The 15,947-nt window shown below is 43.3% G+C and overlaps 1 protein-coding gene across 1 annotated transcript in view; it reads left to right on the forward strand.

Moving 5' to 3' along the window:
• ATRN (attractin) overlaps positions 1-15,947 on the forward strand; it is a 199,042-nt gene that overhangs the window by 152,290 nt on the left and 30,805 nt on the right. Inside the window, exons 25-26 of the mRNA XM_087935676.1 lie at positions 2,509-2,570; positions 4,531-4,609. Of these exons, the coding sequence (XP_087791802.1) occupies positions 2,509-2,570; positions 4,531-4,609 (141 nt within the window). The remainder of the gene's footprint in view (positions 1-2,508; positions 2,571-4,530; positions 4,610-15,947) is intronic.

Raw genomic sequence — 15,947 nt, forward strand, 5'->3', positions numbered from 1 at the left:
ATAAATGGATGGAAGGAGAGATGGAGAGATAGATAGATAGATAGATAGATAGATAGATAGATAGATAGATAGATAGATAGATAGATAGGAAGGGATGAAGAGATGGATGGATGGATGGATGGATGGATGGATGGATGGGAGAGGATAAATAGATAGATAGATAGATAGATAGATAGATAGATAGATAGATAGATAGATAGATAGATAGATAGATAGATATGGATGGGAGAGAGTAGGTAGATGATAGATAGTTAGGTAAGTAGGTAGATAGATAGATAGATAGATAGATAGATAGATAGATAGATAGATGGATGGGAGAGAGTAGATAGATAGATAGATAGGAAGGGATGAAGAGATGGATGGATGGATGGGAGAGGATAGATAGATAGAGATGGATGGGAGAGAGTAGGTAGATGATAGATAGGTAGGTAGATAGATAGATAGATAGATAGATAGGGATGGATGGATGGATGGATGGGAGAGAGTAGGTAGATGATAGATAGGTAGGTAAGTAGGTAGATAGATAGCTAGATAGCTAGATAGATAGATAGATAGATAGATAGATAGATAGATAGATAGGAAGAGATGAAGAGATGGATGGATGGATGGGAGTGGATAGATAGATAGATAGAGAGAGAGAGAGAGAGAGATGGATGGATGGGAGAGAGTAGGTAGATGATAGGTAGGTAGGTAGATAGATAGATAGATATGGATGGGGATTATTTGGTGGATAAATGAATGGGCAGATGCATAGGTATAAAGAGGAAGGAAGGGGTAGACAGTCAGTCAATGGAGATAGATGATGGACAGACAGAGAGAAAGGTGATAGTTGGATAGGTAGATGAGTTGTGAGAGAGACGATTAGAGGATATATGGTATGTATGAAAAAGGACATCAGCTGGAAACGGAACAAGGTTGGAGATCTTCATTTTGTTGGAAACATCTCACAGAGAGCCTGAGAAATCCATTTTGGCCTCCCTAACACTGGCAGATGGGCATTCCTCTTGGTTGCCCTGTTGGCTCCGTTAGTAGACACCAAAGAGGGTCTCACCCTGGCCTCCTCTTGCAAGGAGATGGCAAAAGCCCGCAAGAGAGGAAGGCAGGCTCCATCGTCCACGGCACTCTGGCTGCCTTCCGATGCCAAGATGGCTGGTGGACCATTCCCAGGGACCGTGCAATCCTCTCTTTGATCCCAGCTGGCCTTGCTGTTAGTGCTACTTTTTTTTTTTAAAAAAAACACGTGTGTTTACAGCACATACATACATACATACAGCTAATTCTGCTTGGTTTTTTCCTCTCTCGTTTTTGCTACGAGATCCAACTGTCGGCGCACGATCTAAAAGTATTTTAAATAAATAAAGCCCTAGTCCTGCAGGGAGAGCGGAGTTTACCCAAAGCAACAAGATTGGCAGCCGAGCCTTTCTTTCTTTCTTTCTTCCTTTTTTTTTTTTAATTCCCAAGGACCTTTTAATCCTCTCTTATTTCTGCTGCTGTCCTTAAGGTTTTTATCTCCGTGACATGTTTACGTTTCCCTTTCATCCTTCTTTTCGGTTTGCGCCTCTTTTAAACAATGCTTGTCTTCCATTGATTGTATTTTCATCTCTGTGTGTGTGTGTGTGTGTGTGCGCATGTGTGTTTAAAATAATGACCTGTGTGGATGATATTTATGTCTTTTTAGTTGCTGTGGGGATTAATCGGTCTTGACAATAGAGGAATGAAATGTGGAGTAGCGAAATATGGTTTTAGAACAACAACGGCCCGCTCTTGAATAATGGGAAATAATGGAGGTACACTTGAAGATCGCAGGGTGGGCCTCAACTTACAACATGTTCATTTAGTGACCGTTTGAATGTACCGTGACGCCGAAGAAAGAAACTTGGGATCGTTTTTTTATACTTACGACCGTTAAAACATCTGGCTTCCCTCTTGACTCAGTTGTGACTGGATCCATCATAAATAGGAGTCAGTTGCCAAGTGGCTGAATTTTGATCAGGTGACCAGGAGGAGGCTGCCACGGTCGTAAGTGTGAAAAAAGGTCCTTTTTTTCAGTGCCGTTGTAACTTTGAACCGTCACTAAATGGACAGTTGTAAGTCAAAGACTACCTGCATTAGGCATTTTTGCTGCCGTGATTATGTATAAAACGATCAGCAGGGTGAGGATAAAGTATATTATTCATTGAATGTTATGTTTATGTTAATATTTATGTTGTGTTTTATGTTGTGTTGTGTTGTGATTATGTTATATTTATGTTATGTTATTAGGGGCCAGATTTCTTCAGAACCGTCGTGTTTAAGAGCGTATTTCCATTTATTTCCATAGGTGTCTAGAGTGCTGCTATTCTGTGACAATTTGGAGGAAGTAGGCTGGTTTATGTGCTATAAGCTTGTTTGGGACTTAATGCAAAACCGTTGATTATTAAAATCTCTGAGCAAAGATTTAAGGGTTGGCATCAGCCAGAATTATAATTGCAATCGCAATCGTTAATGTCGGTTTTTCTTTTTTTACAGATTGCATTTTCACAGCACAGTAACTTTATGGATCTGGTGCAGTTCTTTGTCACGTTTTTCAGGTACAGTAGCGATACACCAAATTATTTTTATTCTTATTATATCATGGGGTGGGCAATTAATTTTCCCAAGGTGACCACGTGAAAATTTTTTAAATGCCTCTGAAGTTGCATTGGCATATAGGGACGCACAGATATATCTATCTATCTATCTATCTATCTATCTATCTATCTATCTATCTATCTTTGGTTGTTCGGGTTTTCTCCCGCGTAAGATTAAAAACCGAACAACCAAAGATCCACATAAATACCATGAAAACCTCAGAAAACATGTGTGTGTGTGTGTATATGTGTATGTATATGTATGTATATATACATACATATATATATATATATATATATATATATATATATATACGCAGGTCTTGGCGTGTTCGGGTCTTTTCCCGTGTAAGATTGAGACCATCTTGGCAACGTGCTCTTAATCTTACATGGGAGAAAACCCGAACAGGCCAAGATGGATGGATTGATGGATAGATAGATAGATTTTGATAGGTGTGAAGTCTTGAAAGGGAACAATAGAACTACGTAGTAATATGTTTAAGGAAGCTAAGTTTCAGGATCCTGAATCAGTAGGCTTATGCCCTTTCCTTATTAATAAACTTACCTTTTCCTTGGCTCAGCGATGAAACGACACCCGAGCATATAATGTGATTTTCCTCTCGGATGGATCCGTAGCCGTTGCCTCCTCAAGGTTGTTCGGGGGGTCCTCTCTGGAATGGCTTTGAGATGGGAACCAGTGGAGTTTTCCAGTTGTTGGTTGTCCATCCTTGTAGGTCAGAGGTCCCCAAACTTGGCCACTTTGTGGATTTCAACTCCCAGAATTCCTCAGCCAGCTTTGCTGGGAGTTGAAGTCCACCAGTCTTAAAGTGGCCAAGTTTGGGGACTCCTGTTGTAGGCAGTTGGATCCAAAAGAATGGCCATAAGATTTGGAAGTCGGGGGGAATATTGGTTACAAAAACTATTAAGAGCCTTCCTTCCTTTCTTGGAGAAAAATGATAAGAGCGCTTTTGTAAAATCAGCGCCCACTGTGGTTCTTCTGATAAAAAGCCTTAAATAAAGAGCTCAGATCCAAACCAGGTTTGTGGGTCGGCCGGTTTCCAGCCTCTCACGGTCCTCGCAACATGTTTCCGTCTGAAAAATGGGGGATCAGAGACATCTTGCTTGTTTCCTTCTTATTTTTTCCTAAATGACAATTAATGATAACATTTGCCTAGAATCTGCTCTGCGTCTTGGGAAATGAGCTGCCGGATAAATCTCCGGCGGTGAATAAATCAATAATATAGGCACTGTTCATCTTCTAGTTTCATTTTCTAGTTTCATAGGTGTTCCAAAGAAGACATTACCTGAGGTTTTGTTTTTGTTTTTTAAAAAGGAAGCAGGAGAAATCCTCATCATTTTAGTCCCTCCTCCACTGTGTGTGTGTGTGTGTGTGTGTGTGTGTGTGTGTGTGTGTATTTTCACATATTTAGTTCTGTTTCCCCAATGAGGTCAGTTGCAGTCAAAGAGCCCGTTTGGTCTAATGGTTAAGGCAACAGGTTACAAAATGGGAAACTGAGTTCTAGTCCCGCCTTAGACATGAAAGCCAGCTGGGTGACTTTGGGCCAATCACCAGGAGATGGTGAGTTCTAGTCCCGCTTTAGGCATGAAAGCCAGCTGGGTGACTTTGGGCCAATCACCAGGAGATGGGGAATTCTAGTCCCGCCTTAGGCATGAAAGCCAGCTGGGTGACTTTGGGCCAATCACCAGGAGATGGTGAGTTATAGTCCGCCTTAGGCATGAAAGCCAGCTGGGTGACTTTGGGCCAATCACCAGGAGATGGGAGTTCTAGTCCCGCCTTAGGCATGAAAGCTACAATGCAATTTTTTTTTGGCAGGAAGGGGTCAGTTTTGATGTATCTAAGATTGAAGCCAGGCAAGGACAGCTCACAGAATTTATTTCTCTTCCCTTCCTTCCTTTTCAGCTGCTTCTTGTCTCTGCTTCTAGTGGCTGCTGTGGTTTGGAAGATTAAGCAAAGCTGCTGGGCATCGCGACGGAGAGAGGTGCGTCAGGATGACACAATTACCGCTTTCTGCAATGATCTGTGTGGTTTTTAATCTCAGCTTCTAGGTTCCCCCTTCTCCCTCCCCCACTTAAAGAGAAGCAACAAATTTGCTTTGGGTAAAAAAAAACTAATGTCCAGGATTGGTATGCAGGTGGGCACCGCTCTGCTCCTCGTTCCTGGCACTTGCACCATTGATAGTCCTTGAGTTGCAACCATTAGTTTTCGCAACTGCTCCAAGTTACAACAGCACGCCCGAAAAGTGACTTATGACTTTTCCTCGCACTCAGAACCGTTTCATCGTCCCCAGGGTCACGACAGCGAAACTGGCAGTTTGTGTCCTGTCCCAGATGGGTTCTGACTATCAGTGGGGGAGGGTGGATTTACATAACGATTGCATGTTTCAGTTAACAACCAGAGATTCACATAATGACCATCGCCAGAAAAAAAACAACACAATCCTCCCATGAAATCGGTCATGTGGATGTCCCATTTTATGACTATCACAACTGATGAACTGCAATGGGCAGGCTCCGTTACAGTCGTAAGGCAAGGACTACTTTGTCCATGTATAACAGTGGTGGCTACTCTTTTTGGGGTTCCTGTGCCAAAAATTGTGGGTGTGCTTGCACGTTCGCGCTCGCGTGCCAGCACCCAGAAGGCAATGCGTGCCACACTCACTACACATGCGTGTGCAATCCCCACCCACCCTCCTCCGCCACCCCCTTACCTGCACTGCACCTCACAGCTGATTTTTGGTCAGTTGGAGGCCTTTATGGGCCTCCCAGAGGCTTGAGGGAGGCTTCTGCAGGCTTTGCAGGCCGAAAACTAGGCCTGTTTCGTCACTTCTGGTATTTCCGGAAAAACAGTGATGAAACGGGCCTAGTTTTCGGCCTGCAGAAGCCTTCCTCAAGCCTCTGAGAGGCCAAAAAAGGCCTCAAACCAGCTAAAAATCAGCTGTGAAGCGCACACATGTGCAGTGAGGTTTGTTTGCCTGCAGCTCGCATGCCGGCACAAATGGCTCTGCGTGCCACAGGTTCGCCATCACGGATATATAACATCAAGTTCCTTGAAAAAAAGAGGCAGCTCATTTCCATATAACTCAGTGCAGAAGCAGGTGTGTTAAGCATTTGCTGTAATTTCTAGCCTTTGTTTTTCTGTTTTGGTTTGTCTACGCTTTGTTTTTAAATTTGAAAAAAAAAATGTTAATACAAAGATTAAGGGGCTGTGAAAAGAACAAAAGAGTCAAATACAAACAATAACACTACGAATAAGCAAACGAGAGATCTGGAGTGTCACGTAGATTATGGTTTTTCCAGCATATTGTTAATTACTTGCAAGTAGCAGAACATATTATGTCACTTTAAATTTTTAGAAACTGCTATTAGGCTAAAGAATATGTTATTACGAACAGTGGTCAGCTCCGTTCAAAATTAAGAGGTATAATTAATGAATCAGTGTTGCCAAGGTAGTGGAAGTGGAATATCCCATGAAGTTAAATTATAGATTCCATCCATAGAAAAATCAAAATTTTGGAGGGTGCAACGCTGGGCATCAAATTATAGTCCAGGCATGCTTCCCAGTTAGAATTCAATTCCTCATCAGATTTAATTTTAAGTTACGAAGGTATTCTGGACACGGAAGCATATTCCTTAATTTAATACGCAGCAGTTAAAACAGGTTGTCCTCAACTTAACGTCAGCGCTGAAAAAAGGGAGTTATGACCATTTTTTAAACTTATGACCATTGCAACATCCCCTTACTCACGTGATCAAATTTCAGAGGCTTGCCAACTGGCATGTACTTATGACAGTTACGCTGTCCCGAACTCACCTGATCTCCTTTTGCGACCTTCCGACAAGCAAAGTCAATGGGGAAGTCAGATTCACTTAACAACTGCTTTACTCACTTAACAACGGCGATTCACTTAACAACCGTGGCAAGGGAGGCCATAACACGGGGCGGAATTAACTTAGCAATTGTTTCACTTAGGATCGAAAAGCTTGGGTGGTCGTACGTTGAGGACTATCAATCAAAGCTATTCCAGTGTATTTGTCAGGATTCCGGTAGTTGCCCCCAATTAAATCCTGAGTCTCGAGCCAAATTTCCAAAACTTCAAAAGGATTTATTGGGAGTTAACATGTCCGGCACTGCCTGGGTGCAGCCAACTCTGTGACTGTCATGCCCCTGCTGGAGTCTGACTCCTAGGGAGAGGAGGAACAGCCGACAGGGAGTGGAGTTGTGGCTCCGGAGGTTGTGGAGGAGGCTGGGGAAGGGCAGAGGCCGGCTGGGCATTCAGAGGAAGACTCAGGGCCATCCTGTCTGCATTCTAGAGCACGCAAGGAGGAGCAGATAAGGGAGCAACGTGAGTGGCATGGTCTACAGGGGAGGAAAGGGCCCTGATCCCCTTCATGGGCTGCAGCTGGGAGGACTGTTTAAAAAGACAAACTGTGCATGGCCCAGTGCTGGAAGCAAAGTGTGAAAATGTTTCTATTCTGCCTGTTCTTATTTGAATTCTGTCGTCCTTCCCAGTGTGTGTATTTCGATATTTGTGGGCGTCTTCAAGCCCTTATCCTGTCTGGTCTCATGAATTGCTTCAGTGCCGTTTGTGTTGTCGTTTTTTCTGTTTATAATTTATATGTATTTTGAGTTTGGAGGGAATTTCTTCCTTTTCGTAACTGTTTGTGGGGGAGTTTTTTTTGTCTCCAGTCGAGGATATTTGGAGCTCTGAAGCCAAGTTGAAGGAATTAAAGGGACTTCACCTGTTTTTGGGACTTTGTTGCTTTTGTATCCCACCTGGGTCATCACAGTGACACATCATTCACTGTCACCCTTGACCCTGGTTTTCCTTCCACCCCCTGGGTGTATCATAATTGGTATTCTCCAATGGGACACATCCATAGCCGAGAGTCATCAATCATGTTTTCCAGTTAAGATTTTTGCAGAGCAGACACTTCAGTCACCTAGTTACTATCTCTGAAAAACTATGTATGGAATGCACTTTCGATTTCCAAGCTGCCACACTGTGCTTTCAAAACTCTTCCCCACTACCTTTCTGTTGGCAGCTCTAAGACGACCGTAGAAATATTTTATGAGTTGGTAGTATTTTCTCTGCAGTCTTGTGGGTCCAAATGTGCTTCTCTCTGTTTCTCTCACACACACACATATACACACATGCACAATCATGCCCCTCTCGCTGCGTTTGACCAAACCTTTGCAAGTAAGCATATCAGCCTCGCTCCCAAGACCTCTGCAATTTGAACGAAGTGTAATATTTTACGAAGGATTTAATTGTAAAGGAAATTGACTGTACGTTGCTGCCCCAGCCATACCTGCCAGTTAAGTCTTAATTACTCTTTTTCCTCAAGATACCGATATTGCTCTGTTTTCCGAGATTGCCATGGCTACAGTCGCCTAACCCAACATTTGTTCGCATTCAGAGTGTTTCTCTTTCCATTGATTTTTTTTTTGACATTTCCATTCTTCGGCTGGCTCTTGTTTTTGGTACAAATAGGCAGGCACCTTGGATTCAGGAAAGAGATTTATCGATAGAAAAGGATATTTGTAGCTCTGCGTTGAACCGTGTGTGTCTGGGGTGTCCTTGGTGCACTCTGAGCTTGGTGGCATTCTTGCAGACATTTCATTACCAAATTAGGCTACCCCATCAGTGGTACAAGGGAGTGGGGTTTGCCAAATGGACAAGGAAGAGAAGTGTGGGGTCCTTGGTGCTTTCCGAGGTTGGCTGTTTTCTTACAGGTGCTTTTTGACGCAACTAGGTAACTTCTTCAGAGGTAGAAGAGAGTGGGATTTGTACGGAAGAGGAGGAGGAGGAGGAGGAGGAGGAGAACGATGATGGTGGTGTCCTTAGTGCTCTCTGATCTTGATGATGTCCTTGCAGACGTCTCATTACCAAACTAGGTAACATCATCAGTGCCACAGAGACTTATCACTGAACTTCCCAGGAGGAGGAGGAGGAGGGGAACCGACCACGCATAACTTCTACTACTCCCTTGCCCTGATGGCAGGATCCTGTTTGACTGAGGCTGGAAAAACGAGACCATAAAGACCCCATGGTCAAGTGGTCAAGTTGACCCCGTGGTCAATCCTAAACCACACAGCTTAGAAAGAAGAAAGCCATTTTGGATTCCAGACGAGATCCGGGCCTTGGCTGAGAAGGGTAGCCAAATCTACGGTGGTTCTCCTTGGTGATGTTTTGAAGACCTAAGAGAGTATGCTTTGGAGGAAGCCAAGTGGGGTGTGACCATCACAGCTTGCAAGTACTTTGCCATCTCTCCTAGCAAACTTGAGAGAAACTAGACAATTATTTTCTAATTCTAAGTATGAGGTGAGATGTCCGACATCCACTAAAGATTAGCCAATAATAATAATGATGATGATAAATAATAGTAATAATAATAATAATAATAATAATAATAATAATAATAATAATAATAATAACCATCATCATCATCTACCAACCAGCCCCAAAGGCTGTGAATCTCACTAAAGATTAACTAATAATAATGATGATGATAAATAATAATAATAATAATAATAATAATAATAATAATATCATCGTCATCATCAACATCATCATCTACCAACCAGCCCCAAAGGCTGTGAATCTCACTAGAGATTAGCCAATAATAATGATGATGATAAATAATAATAATAATAATAATAATAATAGTAGTAACCATCATCATCATCATCTACCAACCAGCCCCAAAGGCTGTGAATCTCACTAAAGATTAACCAATAGTAATAATAATAATAATAATCTTTATTGTCATTGTACATATATACACAGTATACATATACAATGAAATTCATATAACACTCAGAAACTAGACTCAACATGCACACACACACACACACACGACAATCCCCAAACACACCCCCACGCACCAAAATTCCCCTCCCCCTAAAACACACAAGCATCCATGCAACAGACAAAGTAATCCTGTCCAACCGCTCACTGATGGTGGTCCTTAGGTTCATTGTGGAGTGGCATTATAGCTCTGGGATAAAAGCAACCTTGGCGACTTTAAGATCTGTGGACTTCAACTCCCAGAATTCCCCAGCCAGCCAGGCTAGCTGGGGAATTCTGGGAGTTGATGTCCAGAAGGTCTTGAAGTCAAGCAAGATTGGACACACCTGGTGTTACCTGTTTTAAGAACGTAGAAGATGCAACCGGATGATGTTTTAGAGCTGTGCAGGACAATTTATTTCCCTTCTGTCCAATTGGAGGGGTGTTTAACATCACAACAATGCAGATTAGTAAGAAAACCCATCAATAAATAAACTTCAACAACTTTTCGGTCTGCTCCATCTAACAGGCATGGAGAAATCCGAAGACGAAAAGGAACGTAACAAAATGTTAAAAAGCGACAAGCACGTCTAAATCCGATTAAAGTAAGCACAATATCTTTACAATCTCCAACTTTTGAGCATCCCCCAGTCTTTGGAAAGTTGAAAACATTTGACCCACCCTACAAACAGCCGCTGTTTTTCTCTCTCCAGATTTTCTGGGTGAAACTCTTCCCAGAGATGGGGCTGTTTTCGCCCCCCCTTCCTCTAAATTAAACATTATTAATCAGGGTATTTTTATTTTTATTTTATGCTGGAGAAAGGCAGAGAAATGCCGTGTTCTGCCCCAGGCCAAGTTAAAATATTTAATGAGGGTTTAGACAGTAAATGTCACCGGTATGAAATGATTTTTAAATACTTGTTTTGCAACGGTGATCCTTACAGTAGTTTATTAGGCTAAGTCCGTTATCCTTGGTTTATGCCTTGAATCTAAAACAACCAGTCAAATTTCACCAAAAGTTTGTGTCAATTCATAAGTCTTTTTGGAGTTGTCAACAGAAAAGGAAGGAAGGACAATGTGGAAGCTTGCAAACGGAAAGTGCATTCCATAAATGTTTTTCAAAGATAGTAACTAGGTGACCGAAGTTTCTTCCGTGTAAATCTCTAACTGGAGAGCCTGATTGATGACTCTGGGCTATGGAGGTGTCCCATTGGAGGATATGAATTACGATACACCCAGAGGGGTGGGGGAGAAAGAGGGAGAGGGAGAAAGAGAGGGAAGGAGGGAGAGGGGGGAGAGAGAGGGAGAGTGGGAGAAGAGGAGAAAGAGAAAGAAAGAGGGAGGGAGGGAGGGAGGGAAAGAAAGAAAGAGAGAGGGAGGGAGCGGGAGAAACAGAAAGAGAGAGAGAGAGAGAGAGAGGGAGGGAGAGAGGGAGAGAGGTGGGGTGGCTAGGATTGGCACTATCGCAGCCCAGGGCAGCACTGCAGAACATTTAATTTTCTTTTAGTCCATCTGAGTCCCCTCTTGTCCCATACGAGCATCTTTGAGCCTTAGCACCCCTTTCTCAAATCCCTGGATAAAATGGAGGAAACGGGATCCCTCCATTTGGGGAATTATAATAATTCCTTAAATAATGACATGGCATGATTCTTTGGGGCTCCGTTGATGGGGGAGCCGTCATTATAGTCTTCTGCATTCCTCATTTGTATTTGCATTGGGGTCTTTTATTTTTTAGCCCTCTGCTTGCCACACAGGTCATTTTATTGTCTTTATTTTTTCCTGTTTTGGGGCCTGGTTCTGATCGCGTAATGGGTTTAAATGGGTTTAATCCATGACTGATTAAGCCTCCATTTGTCTTGTTGTGGTTTCATGTGACACCCAATTCCCACAAGGTTCATTTTCTCTCTCTCTCTCTCTCTCTCTCTCTCCCCTTCTTCTCTGTTTGTCGTAATTTGAAAAGTGAAAACGCCTGTTGAGAAGCATTTGAATTTTAATTTTTTTGGCCCCCTTTTTCTTTTTTTCCCCCTCAAAAATAAATAAATAAATAAAAAATATGCCGTCAATGTGGCTTTACAAAGTTGGTTACAAACCTAATTAGCTAACATTAATGCAATCGCTGCCCCAGGGAACTGAAAACTTAATTTTAAGCGATGATGGAAATACCACCGCAGAATTATTTATCGGTTGCCTCATGTGGATCTCTGCATAAGGGAGGCTGTGTGTGTGTTTTTCCCCCTCCGTTTTTCGCTTCTCGAAGGACCCGGCGTGTTTATTTTAGGCATTTCGGGGTTTCTTACTGTAAAAAATCAAATCAAATCAAATCCCCAAAGTTACAAAATCTGTATTTTGGCTTTTTCCCTCAGTGCTTAGATGAGATGAAAGTACGGAGGGCTTTTAAAGAATTGAAAACAGGTTTTCAAGGGCTGGGAACACTCCTTTTTAATACAGATAGTCCTCGACTTACAGCAGTTCTCCAACAGCTTGAAGTTACAACAGCACTGAAAAAAAGAGGGCCATTTTTCACACAGTGGCAGCATCCCCACGGCTCCCCGTGGGGTCAAAATTTGGCACCTAGTTTGTATTTACGACGGTCGCCATGTGCCCGGGAGTCATGTGATCCTCTTTTTGCGACATTCTCAAAGATTCATCTCATCCTGGGCACCCTTTTTCTTTTTTAAACTGTTGCCATCTGGCAGACTGTACAGGGAAATAGGAACAAGGACAAAGAGGCTGGAAAGGAAACTGGGGAAGGGCAAAGTCCAGCTGGGCAGAGCAGGGGAGAGGTAGAACAAGGGAGAGGGGGTTCAGAGGAAAACCCAGGCCCACCCGCCCCTTCATCCTAGGACACGCAGAGAGAAACGGAGAAGGGAGCAACGTGGGTTGCGTGGCTTACGGGGGAGAAAAGGGCCCTGATTCCCTTCATTAGCCCCAGCTGGGAAGAGAGTTGAAAAGAAATGCATGCTGAGTGCAGTAGCTTCTGGGAGCAAACGGGACTTTATCTTGTGTTGTCGTGGCTTATCTGTGTTCCTGGCATCTTCCCAACCATGTGAGTTTTGCCGTGCCTTCAACTCTGAAATTCTTGCTCCTGCTAAACCGATTACTTCAGTTTGGCTTGATTGGACTTCTAGTTACAGTTTGTGTTGACCATGTTTTGCACATGTGTTTGTGTGTGTGTGTGAGAGAGAGAGAGAGAAGGAGAGAGAAAGGTTAGATCAGATCTAACCTCTTTCTCTCTCTCTCTCTTCCTCCTTCCCTCTCTCTCTCTCTCTCCCTTCCTCCTTCCCTCTCTCTCTCTCTCTCTCTCCCATCAACATCAGTAAGCCACCGTCAGTCACAATGCATATTAGTGGTCCCCGGGATTTACAATTACGAGTTTGGTGGTCCCTGAGGTCCAGACGTTTGACAACCCCTGCCCAAAACACCAGAGGACAAGACAAAAAATGATAGATGCAAACTAACCAAGGACAGAAGCAACCCGGAATTAAGGAGAAATTTCCTGACAGTGATGACAATTAACCAGCGGAACTGCTTGCCACCAGAAGTTGCGGATGTTCCATTGGTGGAAGCTTTTAAGAAGACTCGTTTGTGTGAAATGGTAGAAGGTCTGTCTCCGGCTTGAGTTGGGGCTGGACTAGATGACCTCCAAGGTCCATTCCAGCTGAATTGGAAAAAAACAACAACGAAAAATGGTGTTCACACATAACATTAAGCCACGAGGCAGGCACAGGTTGCAAACGGCAACAACTAGATGGAATCAAAACTTTTATTTGGATCACAGATCAGCATGAAGTAACACCAGACAACTAGATTTGTACATTACACTTAGCCAAAATCAAATAAACCCCATTAGGGCTTGATTTGATGTGAGAAGTTGGTCCGTATGTTGAGCATGCCATTGAATAGCAGGAATTGATCATAAGCATAAACGCATAATATTTTCCACCATATACAGTATACGTATTAGCCGTTTTGCCTGCTAAACATATAATAAATATCCATATACTATGCTTACTTCTGACAACTCCAAACATGGCCATTAGTCTGGTTTTGCTGCCTCCAGCCATTACACAATTATTTGGAAAACGCTTTTCAGTTTTTTCTGTCAAGGGAGGCATTGCTATACATCTTAGCGCATCCAACCTGTAGTTTGGCTACTACCTCTTTTATTTCTTTGCTATGAAATGTATTGGCAAATTATACGTTACGGTTCTTTGTCTGGCTTTATTTTGTTGTCGCTCTTACTGCAGATTCTCTCATTGTGCATGTCCTAAAATATCCTGTCTTATGAGTAGACTATACATAAAAGCAAAATGCCCCTCACGCATCATCAGAAAATCTCCACAACCGTAAAGCCTACAAACTTGAAATTTGGCCCTTATGTTCCTCCTGGCTCCTAAGTGCTCACTAAGAAAGGATTGTTCAAAATGACCATCAGAGCATTAGTATTTCCTATACTACTACTACTATTATTATTATTATTATTATTATTTATTATGCTCTGATGCTAAGGAGTTCTACTCCCTTCCCCACCTGGAAATAAATCTCTTCCAAAGGCAAAACACAAGCAGAGAGGAGTTTCAGTTTTAGTTTCAGAGCACCAAGCAGCTTTAGTACAGAACAGTTGAGCTAAGCCACGCCCAGGCTCCTTGCTGTCTCCTTCTTGCTCACACAACAAATACTGCTTCAGTTTCCAAACAGCCCTCAACTCTTTCACACACTGACAGGACGCTAGCCAGAGGAATACCGATGGATACTGGGAGGCAGAGACAGAATTCCCCCCCACACACACACCTTAATTTTCCTCCCCAAAAACTAAGCCCAACCACATAGTTTCGTCGCAAAGCACGGGTATCGAGCTAGTGATAAATAAGACAGCTGTGGGATGGAGTGAATTGGACAGAGGTTGAATGGTGGGCTCCTTGGTGCTCTCTGAGCTTGGTGGCTTTCTTGGCAGACGTCTCATGACCCAACTAAGTAACATCATCAGGGCTAGAAGGGAGTGAGGTTTATAGGGAGGAGGAGGAAGAGGGGGGGAGGAGAATGGTAATGTCCTTGGTGCTCTCTGAGATTGGTGGTTTTCTTGCGTTCCATTATCAAACCAGTAAGAGTGCTGGAGGTGGTGGTGTCCTTTTGATGACGTGATGATTATCAGTGCTAATTGGCACTGATGTTGTTACTTCGTTTGGTAATGAAACGTCTGCACGAAAAGTTCAGAGAGCATCAAGGATCCCACAGTCGTCGTCGTCCTCCTCCTCCTCCTCCTCCTCCTCCTCCTCCTCCTCCTCCCTCCTCCCTCCTCCTCCTCCTCCTCCTTCTCCCTCTGCAAGCCCCACTCGCTCCTAGCATTGATGATGTTACTTCATTTGGTAATGAAACGTCTGCAGGAAAAGTTCAGAGAGCATCAAGGATCCCACAGTCGTCCTCCTCCTCCTCCTCCTCCTCCTCTTCCTCCTCCTCCTCCTCCTCCTCCTCCCTCCTCCTCCTCCTCCCCCTGCAAGCCCCACTCGCTCCTAGCATTGATGATATTACTTAGTTTGGTAATGAAACGTCTGCAGGAAAAGTTCAGAGAGCATCAAGGATCCCACAGTCCTCCTCCTCCTCCTCCTCCTCCTCCTCCTCCTCCTCCTCCTCCTCCTCCTCCTCCTCCTCCTCCTCCTCCTCTTCCTCCTCCTCCTCCCTCTGCAAGCCCCACTCGCTCCTAGCATTGATGATGTTACTTAGTTTGGTAGTGAAACGCCTGCACGAAAAGTTCAGAGAGCATCAAGGATCCCACAGTCATTGTCGTCATTGTCGTCCTCCTCCTCCTCCTTCTCACAAACCCCACTCCATTCTAGCACTGATGATGTTCCCTAGTTGGGTAACGAAACGTCTGCAAGAAAACCACCATGCTCAGAAAGCGCCAAGGATCCCGCAGTTCGACCCTGAGCTGCAAATATTCTTCTCTATCGGATCGCATATCGCATTTAAAAAAAAAAAAAAGTGGACAGAATAGCCAAGATTGGGATCTGACCAGCAGAAGAGAAAAACAGGCCTGTTATTTCTCATGACTTGGAAAATTTACATCTGTTGATGCAATCTAAAATTGCATTTGTGTTTTTTGGGCGGTTGGTTTTTTTTTTTGCTGCCACCTCTCACCGCAAACTCCTCTTCACTTTGCATTCGATTATTATTTCAAGTTGTCTCTTGACAAGCTCTATTGTCAAGCCCGGTATTTTCCTATCCTGTGCTTTTGTGTCTCTTCAGCGGCATTTATAGGAATTGGGAGACCGTTTCTCTTAATGCGCAAAGCCCCGACGACATCAAAATTGTCCTCTTTTGGAGAAGGCTGCCTTATTAATGACTTAAGTGAAGAAATAGAAGGAACGCATTAAAAGCAAAGAGAAAAAAAAAAAGAGAACAGAAGACCCCAAAATGCAATTCTAAATTATCTTTGGGAATTAAATTACCCTGAGCATAACGGTAGAATTTAAGGCATTCTGTCTCTCATTGTGTGTTGATAGTATGGGTGATTCTTGACTTACAACCACCA

The sequence above is a fragment of the Pseudonaja textilis genome, chromosome 6 (assembly GCF_049901715.1).
Source record: "Pseudonaja textilis isolate UNSWEBS1 chromosome 6, rPseTex1.2, whole genome shotgun sequence".
Taxonomy (NCBI): Eukaryota; Metazoa; Chordata; class Lepidosauria; order Squamata; family Elapidae; genus Pseudonaja; species Pseudonaja textilis.